The sequence below is a fragment of the Streptopelia decaocto genome, assembly GCF_964273445.1.
Source record: "Streptopelia decaocto genome assembly, chromosome: 17".
NCBI lineage: Eukaryota > Metazoa > Chordata > Aves > Columbiformes > Columbidae > Streptopelia > Streptopelia decaocto.
Window position 1 is genome coordinate 1,398,327 of NC_138672.1, and position 16,147 is coordinate 1,414,473.

Genomic DNA, 16,147 nt, shown 5'->3' on the forward strand with positions numbered 1-16,147 from the left:
TTAGGGGGGCCTGGGCAGACCTAACCGCTGCCCTTGGCCCTGCAGAGCCTGGCTGTGGGCAGCGGTTGCCGCACCAGCATCCACGTTCCTACAGGAGGGTACAACCTCACCTTGGCCATGAAGTGGACCCAGCCACAGGCGGCATTGTCGATGGTGTCCAGCTGCTGGAGCAGGATGCTGGCATTGGGCAGGGAGAAGTTGCCGTTGAGGAAGTTGTGGAGAACATCGCTGTCGGAGACATTCAGGATCTCTGGGTGCTTGTGGAGGTCAGCAGTGAACTGGGACAGAGAGGGAGACACAGGAGGGAGAAGTTGGGAAATGTGTCCTGCCTCTCAGCCCCTGTCCTCTCCATGGACACAAACAGGACCCAAACAGGGCCAGGAGAACATCATCCACCTTGGACAGGGAACCAGCCTGGTCCTCACAACACCAGGGTGAGCACCTAGGAGCACCTGAGAGCTTCATATGAAGAAGCCAAGAGGTGCCTCAGGGCAGGACACCCCTTTCCACCTGGCCTGGGGTAGCAAAGTCCAGGCTGGCTCAGTCCCCACTGCACCATCCTACCTGCTGGAGCCAGCGGATGCGTCTCTGCAGCCTGCCCTCCTCCAGGTAGGCACGGATCTCGGGGGAGATGTTCAGCCACACCTTGGCATAGTGGGTGACATTGCCCACAAAGGCAAAGGTCTCATTGGCCTGAGGGGGAGGAAGGTCACACAGCACGTGAAGAGGCAGGGCCACCCTGCTCTCTGGGGTGGCTAGCAGCCACAGAGGCATCTGCTCACCCATCACCGGCAAGGGCCAGGGCAGCTGCAGGCTCCTGGCAGCTGGGCCATGCCTCCCTGCTCGGCCTGCCTGGGCAAGGAGGTCCCTGCAGGGCAGGGCAGGTGGGAGAGGAAGGATGGGGGTCCCAGTCTCTGCACCCTCACCTTCAGGATGACTTTGTCCACTTCGGTGCCCACGGGTGCATACAGGATTTTGGGGTTGCTGGTCATCAGATGCACAAGAAGGCCTAGGTTCCGCTGCTCCTTGCTGGTGAAGCCCAGCGAGCTCATGTTGCCCTGCTTCAGCGCCTCGGGTTCAATCGTCCTGCAAAGGGGGGTCAGGCTGCCAATTCCGCTCCAGCCCCAGCAGCCCTTGCTGCAAGCAGCCCCCACCCCTGCCCAGGAGGGGATTTCACACTGACACGTGTGCCAGCATGAGAAGCTGCCCCCGGCCATGGCACAAGGATGCGGCACAGCACCCATCTCCCACGTGCTCATCAAGGGATGACCGCGGCCCCCCGCTGGGATGGCACAGGCAGGGTGGGCTCTGCCACAGCCCTGCCTGACCAGAGACCACCTCGATCCAGTCCTCTCCAACCCCCGGGGCTCCTACCGGTTGTTGCCGCAGAGGATGGGCTGCAGCCCGGCCCAGAGCTGCACAAATGCCGAGAACTGCCCCTGAGGGTTGTCGCTGCCGGCTGGGCCACCCCCAGCTCCCTCCTCCTCTGCCGTGGTGTTGCCAGCCGTGGCATTGGCACTGGCCCAGCCAGTGCTATTGGCAGTGGGCAGCGGGGCCTTGCTGACACAGGCTCCCTTGGGCAGCAGCTTGGCCAGCGCCGACAGGATGTCCACATCACGGAGAACCTTCTCCATCTCTGCTAGGTCCTCCAGGAGGGCGCGGAGGCGGTGCTGGGCGGCCGTGCTGTTCACCTCATCCAGCTTCAGCTGCAAAGACAAGCGTGCAAGGGGTTACCTGTGGCTGAGGTGACAGGGCCCTGCTCTGCAGCAGAGGGGACCAAGGAGCACCCCAAGCCAGTGGCATGTCCACTTTCTTGGTTAAAAGGTTGAAGCTATGACCAGCTGGGGCCCTGGACTCATTGCCGTGCATCCGTGGCTATCAGGCAGCAGGAGTGCAGGCAAATGCTGGCAGGGTCTTGTTGAGGAACACAAGATGTCCCTCAGGCAGGAAGGGTGGCCCCTGTGACCACAACGGACAGATCAGACTCAGGCAGGAGGACACAGAGGGGGAGACCTCAGAGCCAGCCTTGAGGAGCTGTGCCATCAGGGACACCACCAGTCCTGGGGAGAGGAGCCTGTGGGGATGTGCTTGGAGGATGCTGGGGACACACAGCCCCATCCCTTGGGCAGTGTCTGAGGAGGTGCCAGGAGGGGGAATCATCCAGAGTCCCGCTGTGGGGCTCAGCAGGGGAGCCCATGTGGGATAAGCGGGTGATCAGGAGGGACTGTGCCATGTAACAGAGCCCTCCACCCCACACATCCCCGGTGAGCAGGGAGACCCTGCCCAGGACTTGTCCCTGTCCTTGCCCCACATCCCACCCCACACTGGTGGGAGGCACGTCCCGCAGCCCCGCTCTCACTCTGCTGACAATCCTGGGGGTGTCCAGCTGCTCCCGGAGCTCGGTGGCCAGCTGGGCAAAGCGCTCCCGGCGGGCGGCCCGGCTGCCATTGCAGGCCAGCGCCCGGTACGTCTGCAGCAGCGGCTGCTGCGCGGGGGCCACGCGAAGGAGGCGGCGCAGCGCCCCTGGGCTCTGCTCACACGTCAGCTGCTCCAGCACCGGCCCGGTGAAGAGGACGCCCTGTGGGGCAGGGAGCTGTCATGGCACAGCACCGGGTGCAGGGGCACATGGCAGTGCCCGCCCTGGCAGAGCGGCTGCCCGCACCCTGGTTGGCCCGGCCAGGCACCCACCTCCATCTCGGTGACAAAGGCCTGGGGGCTGTCGGGGGCGGTGGGCGCTGCGGTGGTGCTGGCAAGGCCCAGGGCCTGGGAGAGCAGGCGGAGCAGCGCTGGCCGGCGCGGGGCTGCCGCAGGGTCTCGCAGCGCCCGGTGGACCAGCCCTTCCCGCAGGCTCCTCCAGCCACTGGGGAGGCTCTTCTGCAAGACGACCAAGGAGGAGGCTGGTGGTGTGGGGGATCACAGGGTCTCCCTCCGTGTGTCCCCACCAAGCACACGTGAATGGCCCCACAGCACCCACGCCCATGGTCTCCGCAAGGAGGGGTAGAAAAGGGGACGTGCAGATGGGGGGAGCACAGGTCGTCTGCACCCCAGCCACAGGACAGAACACAATCTTCCCCCTCCCTTCACAGCAATCGTTCAGGTGGTGCCATCACCCACTGCAATGGGAAACTGAGGACCCAGCCATCCCTGCTGCTGCTCTGGCCACCTGACAGCATCCTGTCACATCCCCTCTGCCAGGACCGACACCCCAGGGTGACACCGAGGAGAGAACGAGCTCTGCCCCACCAAGTCTCCCGCACATGGCACCACTCCTCACCTCCAGCTGCGTCATCTTCTCACCAGGGCCAAACCCGTCCCACAGGTCTCGTTCATGGGTCTCATCGGGTACCAAAGGAAAGGAACCGAAGAACAGGCGGTACACCTGCACCGGGGACGGGAGCGGGGCTGCCGAGCGCGCCAGGAGCAGAGGCACCCGTCTGCCCAGCAGCACCCTGGCGCGGGGTGGTGGGATGAGCCCTGGCCAGGTGTTCACCAACTCCCACCTGAGTCTGGTGCCCCATTCCCTGGGGCAGTGCAGACCCCTGCAAAGCCCAGCCCTGCAGCACTGTGCTGTCACCCAGCTTCCAGAGGCCACCATCCAAAAGCTGTCACCAAGTACCAAAGGCTGGCACCCACCTCATGCAGGTCAATGCTGGAGCCCAGGAGCAGCTCGGCTGTGCTGTTGGGCAGGGACAGGTTCCGCGTCAGGAAGCGCTGCAGCTCGCCCCGGTCCTTGGCTGCCCAGGCCAACGTGAAGCCGGATCCTGGCAAGAGCAAGGCAGGGGTTCAGAGCAGCCCGCCAGGCCCCACGCAGGGGTGCATCACAGCCGGCCCTGCCTGGCACGCAGCAATGTGGACCAGTGGCCAGGCACTGCCACGTGCCATCGCACCACCGGTGCTTGGCAGGTGGGCAGCCCCAGCCCTGCCTGCGCAGGCAGCGGGGGGCAGGCAGGGCACAGCCCACCTGCTGGGTTCCTGAAGTGGGTCTCCATGGAGCTGGGCTCGCTGCTGCTCAGTGCCTCCAGGCGCCGGCGCAGCGACTCCAGCTCCTCCTCCAGCCCCGGGTGCTGCGGGTCGAAGAGGCTGCTCTGCTCCACAGCTTCGCTGAGGTGCTCCAGGAGCTGCGTCACCCTGCGAGAGCCCAGCACCACCACGGCTTCAGGGACAGGGACGGAGGGATGGGGACGCCTCCCACAGAGCCCCGGGCGGGAACGAGCCCCTCCGGTGCATGGGCCAGCAGTGCTGCCTGCCTTGGGTACTGCTGCCCCAGGACCTGCCCTTGCCAGCACACCAAATCCACCGTGCCAGGGGTACACAGGAGAGCCCCAGCGCCTTGAGGTGCCCCTGGGGGCCACCTCTGCCCTCCTCCCAGCACCGGGCACCTGAGCGCCCACAGGGGAACAGGCTGAGATGTCCCCTGCACCCTGGGGACATGGCGCTCTGCACCCAAACGCTTTGGGGGACAGGGGCTTGCGCCTTGTCCCCAGCGGGGTGGTGACAGCGTGGGAAGAGGCAGGCTGGACGGGAGGAGGACACAACTCACGTGGAGTTGGAGTACTGCAGGAAGCCAAACTCGTCGCGCTGGCCGTCAGGGCACAGGGACTGCATGACGGGCAGGATCCCGGCCGACGTGAGCGGGGCCGCCGTGTAGAAAGCTGGAGCCAGCAAGAGAGCGCAGAACAGGCCAAGGAAGGTGCAGAGGCGGGGGGAGGCGGGGGGGAGGCAGGGGGCCACCGGAGAGACAGACACTCAGTTCAGAGAAGCGTGCGCTGGGCCCTGTGAGCCCCGTGGGAGGCTGGCGGCCAAGGACAGAAGTCTGCAGCTTTCCAACCAAGGCTGTCCCCGGCTGGTGGCCCCTTGGGGCTGTGGGCAGCTCCTGCCACCCTGGCTCCTGCCCGCTCCCTCTGGGTGACAGGTCCCTCCCACCCCAGGACAATGTCGACTTCTGCAGCTTGCCAGGACAGCCACCAACCTCCCCGGCCTCTCAGCCCCTCTTGTTAGTAACCTCAGAGGCACCGCCGGATCTCCAGAGGAAGAGGAGGAGGAAGAATACGACAGGGAAGAAAGTTGTCACCACCGCTCCCCGAGCCCTGGCCTCCCCCCTGCCCGGCTGCCCCGACGAGCGGCTGCTGGAGGTGGATGGAGATGGAGACACAGTGGGGGGAGATGGAAGAAATAAGGAGCAGCGAGAGGACAGCAAACCTTCCCCCCTCAGCCGGCACTGAGCCATCGTCCCTGCCGGGGCCTTTCCACATCCTTCCCTGGGACAGGGCAAGCGCAGGAAGGCCCTGCCCGAAGGGGACCGGAGGCTGTCACCCGGCAGCGCCAGGCAGGGGCCCTGTGCACGGCGGCCCGGCCGGCGGCCCTGTGGTTAGAGGCAGGTCAGTGCTGTTAGCACAGCCGCAGCGGGCAGCGGCTGGTGAAGATGGGCTTCTGGCTGGGACAAGGGACAGCCCAGGGCAGCGAAGCACCGGATGGGTCAGCAGCTTGCCAGGGCAGGTGGTGGTGGCCGTAAGCCAGCACATCGGTGGCATCTTAGTGGCCTCCGGGCTCCTAGTAGTGCCATGTCCTGGCCATCCCAGCTGCAAGGGGCCAGAACAGGGACCTGGTGGTGGCGCCGGGCTGGAAGCCATCTCTAGCCCCTTGAGGACCAGACTGGGGGGAGCACAGGCCAGACCAGGGTGACCACAGGCTACCACATGGGTGCCACCACCCAGCAGGGTCTGCCCCAGGAGGGAGGTGAGAAGGGGTAGGACAAGCTATCCCTGGCCTGGACAGCCCTCTGCAGTGCCGGGGGGGACAGGGACATCGCCACCAGCGGCCCCCGCACCTGGGGAACCCGGCACCAACCCAGTGGGGACACCACCATGGCTGGTCCTGTCTGGGCAGCCCCAGGAGGAGCAGGCAGGGGCCACACTGTGCTGCCCAAGCTCATCTTCACCAGCCACGGAGGAAGGCGACAGGGTTACACAGATGTGGATTAGGCCAGAATGAGTTGATCCAAACCGGACTCTTTCTCCCCAAAACATGTGGCTGGCACAGGCAGGGGAAGGGGGGAGGCACCCACCCACCCCACCAACTTACAGACTGGCGCATGCAGTAGAGACATGGAGGGCAGGCAGGCAGGGGAGGTGGTGGGAAAGAAAAAGAAAACGTGAGCAAAAAGAAAAACCAAACCAAAACCACACAACACAGAGTGCACATCAGCGCCGGGGCAGGGACCGGGGCAGCACCCGCTACCGCCCACAGCTGGACCCCACAGCTGGGCTCTCCTCGCCGGCACGTGCTGAAACACAGGCTTGGACCACAGTTACACCAAGTTGCTGGCTCCCGGCGCCTCCTCCCCGCCCCACCGCACCACCGGCACCTGCAGCACAGCCCGCAGGCACCAGCACCTGCAGCCCTGGCTGCACATCACCAGGAGCCCCCAGCTCCGGTCCCATCAGTTTGTCAACCTGCCAGGGCCCCAGAATCCCGGACCCTCCCCATAACTGGTATGGAGCTCCATGTGGTGAATTTCCGCCCCCGGCACAATGAGGAGCTCGGGACCCTTCCCACCACCAGCCTGGCTGCTCCTTAAACACTCAGGGTGACCGTGGCTGTCCCGGCACCATCCAGCTCCATTTCCCCCACAAACCGTCCCTGCTGATGGCAGCCACAGGCTGGTTGGCACTGCCACCCCCAGCGGATCCCCCCATGTTGGGACTGACCCTGGCTCTCTGCCGCGCTGTGTATGCCCCACCAGCAACCAGCTGCAGCCCCTGCCCAGCACCATGTCCCCCAAAAGGCCCTTCTGGTTCCCCACCAGCTGCTGCAGCCCCTCTGCCCCAGCCAGGCTGTCCCCAAGGGGCTGGAGTGGCTCCCCAGAGCCTGGGGTGGCCCCAGACACCGCCCACCAGCACTCACCTTCCTTCACAGGGATGGTCGGCTTCTTCTGCCGCAGCCCCAGGAGGATGAAGAAAAGCACCAGGGGGATGAAGATCTCAAAGGCCAACACCCACTGGGGATGACACAAAGCAGAGGGATCGTGACACCAGGACCCGGCTGCCAAGGAGGAGTGTGGGCAGGACGTGGCTCCCGAGGCGCGGTGTAGCGCAGTGCCCGTGTCATGGGTGGCACCATCACAGCTGAGCCTGAGGCAAACGGGTCCCTGGGCACCCAAGGATCTCCTGCTCAGCCCTGCCTGCACCATCCTGCCCGGGGCACCTGGGGACAGGAGGGGGCACAGAGGGGATGGGCCCCTATTCCAGCAATGCAAACAGGGTGCTGGGCTGGAGCCCAGCCTGATGAGCCACTGCAGCTGGGGCTGCCCAGAGGAATAGAATAGAACCATTTCAGCTGGAAGAGACCCTCAAGATCATCGAGGCCAACCATAACCTAATCTAACTCTAGTGTGAAACCAGGTCCCTAAGAACCTCGTCTAAATGCCTTTTAAACCCCTCCAGGGATGGTGACTCCAGCACTGCCCTGGGCAGCCTGTTCCAATGCCCAACAGCCCTTTGGGGGAGAAATTTTTCCCCAGATCCAACCTCAACCTCCCCTGGCGCAACTTGAGGCCGTTTCCTCTGCTCCTGGCGCTTGTTCCTGGGGAGCAGAGCCCGACCCCCCCTGGCTCCAAGCTCCTTTCAGGCAGTTCAGAGATCAGAAGGTCTCCCCTCAGCTCCTGTTCTCCAGCTGAACCCCCCAGGTCCCTCAGCCGCTCCCATCACACTTGTGCTCCAGCCCCTCACCAGCTCCGTTCCCTTCTCTGCACTCTCTCCAGTATTTCAATGTCCTTCTTACGATGAGGGGCCCAAAACTGACCCCAGGATTCAAGGTGTGGCCTCGCCAGTACTGAGTACAGTGACACAATCACTTCTCCAGTCCTGCTGGCCACACTATTGCTGATACAAGCCAGGATGCTGGTGGCCTTTTTGGCCACCTGTACACACACTGGGTCATGTTCAGCCAGCTGTAAACCCCAAGTTTGACATAACCCCAAGTCCCCATGACTGGCAAAGAGCCACAGGTCCCCAGGCTGGCAGTGCCCTCACAGCTGGCAGCTGCCTGACACGACACCCCCTGCCGTCTGTGCCACCGCCGGGTCCCACACATTGGGCTATGCAGAGCGCAGACCCCAGTGCTGCCGGGGCAGGTTCAGACCCCGGCACCGGCCCCAGGTGCAACTGGGGGCAGCATGGGGGGTCCTGGCACCCCTCTGTGCCCTCCCAGAAGGCTGTGGCTGCACAGGATTTCCACCGGTGGCATATGGTAAATCACAGCAAATCCTCAGGAATCCCTGACCCCAATCGCGCGGGCAGCCCAGGCTGGGCTCTGTGCCCAGAGGCCCTGGAGATGGGCATCAGTGCCCTCAGGAGCCAGACCCAGCACGCTGCCAGCACAGCTGCTGCTGGTTTGCACTGGGAGCGCCCAGGACACGTCATGGCCCTGTTGCCCTTGCTGCTGAGTGGACGGAAACTACCGTGGGTGGGGAAACTGAGGCACAGGGTGAGGTGAGCCACACTCGGCTCACACCAGGGACAGAGCAGACCCCAGGCTGGCACCCGGCACCAGCTGCCACCAAGCGCAGGGCAGACCCAGCTCCGCTGCCAGGAAGGTTCCCACTGCGGCACCAACACCTCCCACCAGCCTCCCGCACCGGTCCTGTCACCCGTGGTGACCAGTTGCCAGAGGGGCTCACCAGCAGGGCTTTAACACCACAGGGGCTGCCTGGAACGACACAACCAGCAGCAAGTGACAGGGATAGGCCCTCCTGTCCCCAAAAGCGTCACCTCCATGATGGCCTCACCCAGGGCCTGCAAATGCTCTGCCAAAAAGTCACCAGAGCCCAGCAAACAGCAGCAAGCACAGGGACCCCACCCCCTGGCCCCCACCGCACGGGGCTGCAGCTCTCCTGCGGGCACCAGGGTTGGCAGGTTGGTGCACCCAGGGGTACCCCCCACGCTGCCCTCTCCACCCCCAGAGCTGAGGTGGGGGGAGGCAGAGACTGGAGGAAGAAGGGCTGGAGGGGATGGCAAACACCCCAGGAGCAGTGCCAGGGGATCCCCGTTTGTCCCACTGGTCCCAGGCACAGCCCCTGGTGTCACCATCCTTGTACTGGGGGGTGACAAGGGACACCCCGACCCGTTCTGCCTGCCCCATGGCTCCCGCCCTGCCGCTCACTGCCTGTTTACCAGGCACACAAAGGGGCCTCTGTGCCCTGGCGCCTGTGGGACCGTCCCCCCACACCCACGCCGGGCTGTACCAGGCTCCTTTGGGGACTGTCGGGTCCTTGGTGGTGACAAGAGGGACCTGCTTGTTGTTATTTATTTTTTTAGAGTGGGTCATTGACCTTTTGCTCATCTCCTTCCCCAGAGACATCCTCTGTCCTCGACCCCTCCTGTGACTCCCCATCCCCCAGTGCCAGGGCAGGCTGTGCCCCACCACCAGCACCCGGGGTGACATGGCAATGGGCAGAACTGGTGGCAGAGTGGGGGTCACCAGTCTGCACCTCCAGGACTGATCTTGACCCTTTGGTCCCCAGGGCTGCCCCTAAGGGGTTTTCCAGGTGTGAGGGGGACAGGGCTGCCCCACACTCATAATGGGGCAGAGGCGGTGGGGGGAAGGGGAAAGGATGCTGTCCCAAGGGAGCCTCAGCCCTCCCTGGGGGGCACCCAAAGCTGGCACCCAAGTGTGGCACAGCCTGGGGACTGCAGGGTCCCTGCCTGCAGGTGCAGGACTCTGAGGGACATTTTGGGATTGTGTGAGGAAGCAAGGGGGAGAAAAGGCCAGGATCCAGGGAAGGAAACGCTGGAAGGAGAGAGACAAGGAGAGGAGAAGAGCCAGTGCCTGCCAGCAGCTGGCCAGCCCTGCACCCACCAGCACGCTCTGTCCTGTCTCCTCACCCTTCTCACCCTTCCTCCCACGGTGAGGGCTCCCACATGTATGCCTGGAGGGGGTGCAGGGTGGGACATGGGACTCAGGGGCCGTTGTGCCCAGGTGACGGTGGCTGGGAGGGCCCAGGGGCAGCTCCTGGGCTGTGGCAGAGCTCAGCAGCCAGAGGGATCCAGCCCATACGCGTGTGCATACATCCCCCGGCACAAGTTCCCCTGGACCTGCCAGAGAGGTGAGCAGGGTGAGGCCATGAGTGCCGGCTGTGTGTTCCTGCCGCCCCCGCGGAGCGGGGGTACACCCCTGCCTGGTGGGATCCCACGTTCAGCCTCACACCAGCTGGACGCAGGGGCAGCGGGATCCTGCCCGAGTCCCCTGTGAGGGAGGCAGAGGGTGGTGGGTGCTGAGGGCAGGGTGCTGGCCCCGGGCAGGCAGCTCCCTGCCCAGGTGGTGCTCAGCTCCACGGAGCACAGGGCCAATGACTCCACACCAGCAGATGGGAGCAGGGGCCTGCGAGGAGGACGAGCACGAAGCAGCAGCACCAGCCGGGTGCCAGGCCAAAAGCACCAACCAGCCCCACGGGACGCAGCGAGAGCCAACAGCGGTTCCACCGCGCCCGCCCTGCAGCGAGGGGCAGCCGGGAGATGCCCTGAAAACAGCGTTAGCACAGCCATGGACTTTGAACAGGACAACTCCACCGGTGTCCCCAGCACACGGCAGCGCGCGTGCCCCGACGGCTGAGCCGGCACTCCCCGCGGGAGCAGCCAGGCCAGGCACACGCAGCTCTCCATGTCCGCTGGCACCACCCGGAGCTCCGCTCCGTCCCTCCTGCCCACTCGCAGCCATTGCCCTCAGCCAGCGCCGTGCAGCACAGCGACAGCCAGGGGCTGGGAGATCCCATCCAGAGACCCACAAGCTGGTCACCTCAGTAACAGCCCTGCAGCCCAACCCAGCCTCTCCCCACGCCTGGCACCTGCGAGGGGACTTCCTGGTCCCAACGCAGGTGAAGCAGCACTGTGCACAGCCCAAGGCGAGCCTGGTCTCCAAAACCCCCGTCCTGCACCCACCGGAGGACAGGGCAGGGTCTGCCTGAGCCGTCCCTGGAGGAAGGGGAGCTGCTGCCCTCCCTGCCAGCGTCCCTGCCCTCCCAGCAGGTGCTGGCCCACAGGAGCCCCAAGCGATGGGGCTCAGCTCCTGGAGAACAAGCACCCCAACGTTTCCAACAAGCATTTTAGGTCTGGTGGAAATATCTTAAACTTTTTGATGGCTCCAGACTTTAATCGTCATTAAATATCCACTTACTTGCCCACAGCTGGGTGAAGCTGCGGTCACTGCTAAAGCAGCACCAGAGCTGGTGGGTAAGCCAGGCCCCACAGCCAAGCAGACCGAGGGGCCAAGCTAACCCCACAACCCCAGGCCAGCCCTGCCCCACCACAGGCACCCACTGACGGTCACCACCCAGCTGGACACCTGCCAGGGCTCCCCGAGGTCACCTGCCTGTGCCCTCACCCATGGGGACAGCCAGGGCCAGGCTGCCATCGCCCCTGCCGCCAGTCACAGCCTTGCTGGGTGCAAATTGTGCCTGTCACCTGTCCCAGCAAGGGCTCGACCCAACCCCTCAGACGCTGGCGTGGCAGCCTGGGGACACGCCTCGGGGGAGCTGGAGGAGGAAGAAATCCCCACAGGGTTTGCCAGCACCTCACCTGAGCCCGTCACACAGTGCCAGAACCCGGAGCCCAGGGAGAGCCCCGCATGGTTCTCCCCCATGTCAGCCCCATGGTGCTGTGCCAGCTGGGCACCAGTGTGCCCGGCTGAGCGGGACACACCATCGGCAGCGCCCTGTCCCAGGGCCACACCAACACACGGCACTGGGACACAGCCACCCCGCACCGGCACAAGGTGCCCGGCCGCAGAGCAGCGGGACCGTGCGGCAGCGCCGTGTGGAGGAAGGCGCCGGCTGCCCACGGCCTCTCCCCGCAGACGGTGCGAGGCAGAGCCCTGCAGGCTCAGTGGCTCATGGCCACCTGCCTTGTGGGCCACTGTGGCCACCAATCGCGCTGCCCAGCACCACCCTGCATGCCCCCCCGCCTCCCCCGCACCAGCTGCAAACAGCCAGGGGGCAAAGAGCACCCGGAGCCGGGGCAGCACCAGCCCATCGATTCCTGCTGCAGGATCGGGCACCAGCCCCACCTGGCCCCGACAGCAGGGCCTGGCAGCGGCTCTACAGGCATGGGACGCTGCGCCCCAGCACAGATGCTGCTGCACCAGCGCCCTGCTGGCTGGGTGAGCACCCCCTGTGCCCCAGTTTCAGCCTTTCTTATTTTGTAGGCACCAACATCCCCACAGCTCTGCTCCCTCTGGCAAGGGATGAAAGGGCAGGCCTGCCAGGACAACTCCTTTGTATGGTGGGAGCTTCCTGGCTCTCGACCAAGGAGCCAAAGGCACAAACCCTGCACAGGGCAAAGCAGCCACACCACTGTCCGGCTCTCCCCTGCCCCACATGCATCCTCCCTGCACCCCAGGGCCCACGCCACGGGAATGCCACCAACACGCTGTGACACTGAAGCTGCACCCGGAGCCTCAACTGCTCCTCTGCAAGAGCCCCAAACCATCAACCCTTCCCAGGCCAAACAAAACCCGGCAGCACGCTCCTGGCACCGGCCTTCAGAGCCGGGAGCTCCCGCTGCGGTCGCCTTCCTGTCCCAAACATGTGGGCACACAGGACCATGGAGAGGTGCCAAACACCCTCAGCTGTGCCTGCGGTAACTTTTGAGAGATCACCTGTTAGTTTTACACCCAATGTAGCTTTAAACCAGCTACCAATAGTCATCAGGGAGCCCAGCCCGCAAGATACACAAAGCTGAGTTCACCCCTGTCCCAGCAAGAGCCAAGGTGACACAGATGATGGCACAGCCTGTCCTCAGACACCCACAGCCCTGCCTTCCCTCCAAGAGCCGCGGACGCGGTTCTGCTCAGACCCCCATTGTTCCAGGGCTCCTGCCTGAATTTCTGCCCTGGGAAGAATAAAAATCCCAGCCAAACCCCAGAACAACCCCAAAACAGCTCAGCTGTGCCAGGCAAATTCCACTGCTCCCAAGGGTTGGACATGAGACCTTCGCCCTTGCCAGGCTGCAGGTGAGCCCCCCTGGTGACAGAGCGGTTATGGAAGCAGGTGCCGTGGTGCCGTGGGTCAGAAGCACGCCGCTCTCAAAGCCTCCCTGTACCCACCACCACTGCAGCCTCGAGTGCCCAGTGAAAGCCTCACCAAGTGCCCGCGGACAAAGTCTGTCCCAAAACCAGTGCTGTGCCTCGCTGCAATGCTGCTCCCCAAAGAGCCCCGGTGCCAGGTATGATGGGAACTCCCAGGGCCACCAGCACGCAGGGGCAGCACAGGGCACTGGCTCCAGCTCTCTCCAGTCCCAGCCCAGCACCCTCAGCTAAAGACGAGGTGTCTGCTCCCCATCCCATCCCACACCACCAGGGCCACTGCTCTGCACGTTGCCCGGAGGAGAGCACGCCGTGGGAGGCACCTACCCCAGGGGAGCACGCTGTGGCACGGAGCTGTGCCCACGGGCAGCTGCTGGCGGGGCAAGCGCAGGGCACACACCACACTGCGAGACCGGGAGAAGCCCAGCAACCCCCAACTTCGACCCCTCGGGGTGAACCCCCAGCAAGGAAGGGGTCCCGTGCTTACCCCTCCCTGCTGCGATCCCCCCAGCCTCCACCTGCCAGATACGGAGCTTGTTTCGCGTGGTGAAACATGCAACTCTGGATAAGGCCAGGGTAGACCTGGGCTGGGGGACCAACCCAGGGAGCGCAAGGCACGGGCTGAGGAGGCTGGGCTCTGGCACGGGGCAGGATGATGGCCCCTGCGCAGATGTGGGGCACGAGGTGACTGTGGGACTTGTACACAGCAGGACCATGAGGAAATCAGTGACACATACAGGGCACACATCCTCAGGGCATGACAGTCCCTGGGGCTGCACTAAATCCATCCGTGAGCACCCACAGCACTGCGGGCAGCTCTTGTCCCAGCACATGGCTGGTCCTACACACACCCCACCCACATATGGCATCATTGGGTGGGAGAGGAGGTGTTGGTCCTTCCCCTGCCACCCTGCCTGCAGCAAGCAGGGCACTCCAGCGACAGTCCTCACATATGGCGGTGACCAGGCCTGGGCTCCTCGTCCTCCTCCTCCAGCTGCAGCATCCTGCGCTGCACTCCCTGCTGCACACAGGGCTGGGGAGGGTCAGGGAGAAACAGGTCCCCAAAAGACACGTGCAGCCCCAGCCTGTAACCACACCAGCCCCAGCAGCCAGGTCCGGGTCCGTTGCCAAGGGCCAACAGATAGCGGGGCGCAGCTGTGCCAGCCGGCTCAGCCTTGTAGGCAGGGGCCTGCGGCACACGGTGCCGGGCAGCCCCTCGCCACGGCCACGCAGCTCTGCCCGGGGTACGGAGCAGAGATGACTCAGCCCAAGAGCATCATCCCCCTCACCCATTTTGCGGGCACCGGGGCTGCCCGTGCAGCAGGCACCGCCTGCCCCGCGGGCCCCAGCCCTGCCCTGTGCCCCGGCGCCGGGAAGGACGCAAGGCGCGATGCTCACAAGCTGCTGGCGAGGGAAAGCAGGCAGGATCAGGCCTGCAGGATATTTGGGAGAGGGAAGAGGAGCGAGCATTGCCAGCTCGGGAGCAGCAGTTCGCTACCCTCCCCCACCCTCTAAAAATAACCGGCTCCCTCGGCGCCCAGCGCACCCATCCCCCTGCTGCACCGCTGCCCGGTCCCTGCGGCCGGGGTCCCCCTCGGGGTCCCTGTGCCCGGGGTCCCCCCCGGGGTCCCTGTGCCCGTCCCCAGGTCCGGCAGGGCAGCCCTGCGCCGGAGCAGGAGGGGCCGGGCAGGTTACACCTGCTGTGTGACCCAGCGCCGAAGGTGCCATCCTGCCTGCTCTGCCAGCCGGGGACCAGGCGCCGGGAGCCCCACCTGCCTCCGCCTCACACCCAGATCGCGGGAGCGGCTCCTGTCCAGCCCACGGAGGAGCGGCGACTCTGACCCACATATCACCTGGAAGCCTATTTATAGCCTGCAGATCCCTCGGGCCTGGGGAGAGCTCTCCCACCCGAGGAGCAGCCCTGGGGACCAGGGACGGGGTTGGCACGTACCCGGAGCATTTGGGACACGAGCGCGGGCCGTGGCAGGGAGGGAGATGCTGCCCAGGCCCGAGGGTTGGGTGGGAGGTGGCACTGAGCCCACGGCCCTGGGCTCCTCCGTCTGCCACAGGGCCCGGGCAGCTCCCACGGACACGGGTGGGAGCGGGGCAGGGGAGACCCAACTGTTGCTGCCCCGCCGGGCTGGGCTCACGCCGGGGCCGACAGCCGGGGCATCCCGTGGGTTCGCACACACACGGCACCCACGGCTCGTTCCCTGCAGCCCCACGCGAGCGGACACGCCAGGTCCGCATCCCCACGCACCGCCCGTCCTCCGGGCCCGGCCGGCGGGGGGAGCGGGGAGAGCTCGGCCCGGGGGTGGCTCCGCACCCCCCTGCGGCCCCCGGGCCCCCCCCGTCCCACGCAGCGGCCCCGCGGGGCCGGCCCCACTCGGGGGTCTCGCCTCGGCCCCCGCCCGCCCAGGGCTGCAGGGGAGCGCCCACCCGCAGCACCCCCGCCGCCCCCCCCGCTCACCGGGCTGCGCCGTTTCAGCGTCACGTTCTTCCAGAGCAGGAGATGGAGCTGGTGCAGGAACCCCATGGCCGGGCCCACCCCGCGCAGGGGCTCCCCCGCTCAGCTCACGGCTCACCCGTCGCCCACCGCCATAGCCAGCAGGCCGCCGCCGTTCTCCGCAGCGAGCGGGGAGGGAGCGGACCGGCCTCAGCCCGGGCCGGCCCTGCGCAGCGCCGCCCCCGGGGCGCCCGCCCGCCACCGCCCATTAAAGGCACCGCCAGCCGGTGCAGGGCCCGGGGGGACCCTACGGCCCAGCCCGGCCCAGGAAGCCCGGGGCCCGCGAGCGCTGGAGCCCCGGCGGGCACCGTCGCGCCGGGGGCCCGGGGATGTGCTGCCAGGCGGGCACTTGCTGGTGGATCCTGTGCCGCCCGGGGAAACTGAGGCACGGAGCCCCCGGGGCGCGGAGCGGGGGCGGCCGCTGCAGCACTCGTGCCTCCCGGTGCGGGCTGTCGGGGAGCCAGGCTCCTGCCCGGGGAGCTGCCGGGTCAGAGAACCCTCAGTCCCTAGGAGCTGCCTCTGGGGGTGCCCCTGCGCCTCTCAGGCCAGACACAAAACGAGGTTACC

The 16,147-nt window shown here is 65.8% G+C and overlaps 1 protein-coding gene across 2 annotated transcripts in view; it reads right to left on the minus strand.

The window, feature by feature from the left end:
- ABCA2 (ATP binding cassette subfamily A member 2) overlaps positions 1-15,692 on the minus strand; it is a 34,680-nt gene extending 18,988 nt beyond the window's left edge. For both annotated transcript variants that reach the window (XM_082068085.1, XM_082068084.1), the window contains exons 1-12: positions 15,545-15,692; positions 6,904-6,997; positions 4,541-4,652; positions 3,962-4,128; positions 3,634-3,761; positions 3,275-3,379; positions 2,689-2,874; positions 2,360-2,578; positions 1,375-1,706; positions 927-1,086; positions 565-693; positions 111-278 (exon numbers count right to left, since the gene is read on the minus strand). In XM_082068085.1, coding sequence (XP_081924211.1) covers positions 111-278; positions 565-693; positions 927-1,086; positions 1,375-1,706; positions 2,360-2,578; positions 2,689-2,874; positions 3,275-3,379; positions 3,634-3,761; positions 3,962-4,128; positions 4,541-4,652; positions 6,904-6,997; positions 15,545-15,610 — 1,866 coding nt within the window. In that variant the 5' untranslated portion in view covers positions 15,611-15,692. The remainder of the gene's footprint in view (positions 1-110; positions 279-564; positions 694-926; positions 1,087-1,374; positions 1,707-2,359; positions 2,579-2,688; positions 2,875-3,274; positions 3,380-3,633; positions 3,762-3,961; positions 4,129-4,540; positions 4,653-6,903; positions 6,998-15,544) is intronic.
- Between the last annotated feature and the right edge of the window lie 455 nt (positions 15,693-16,147).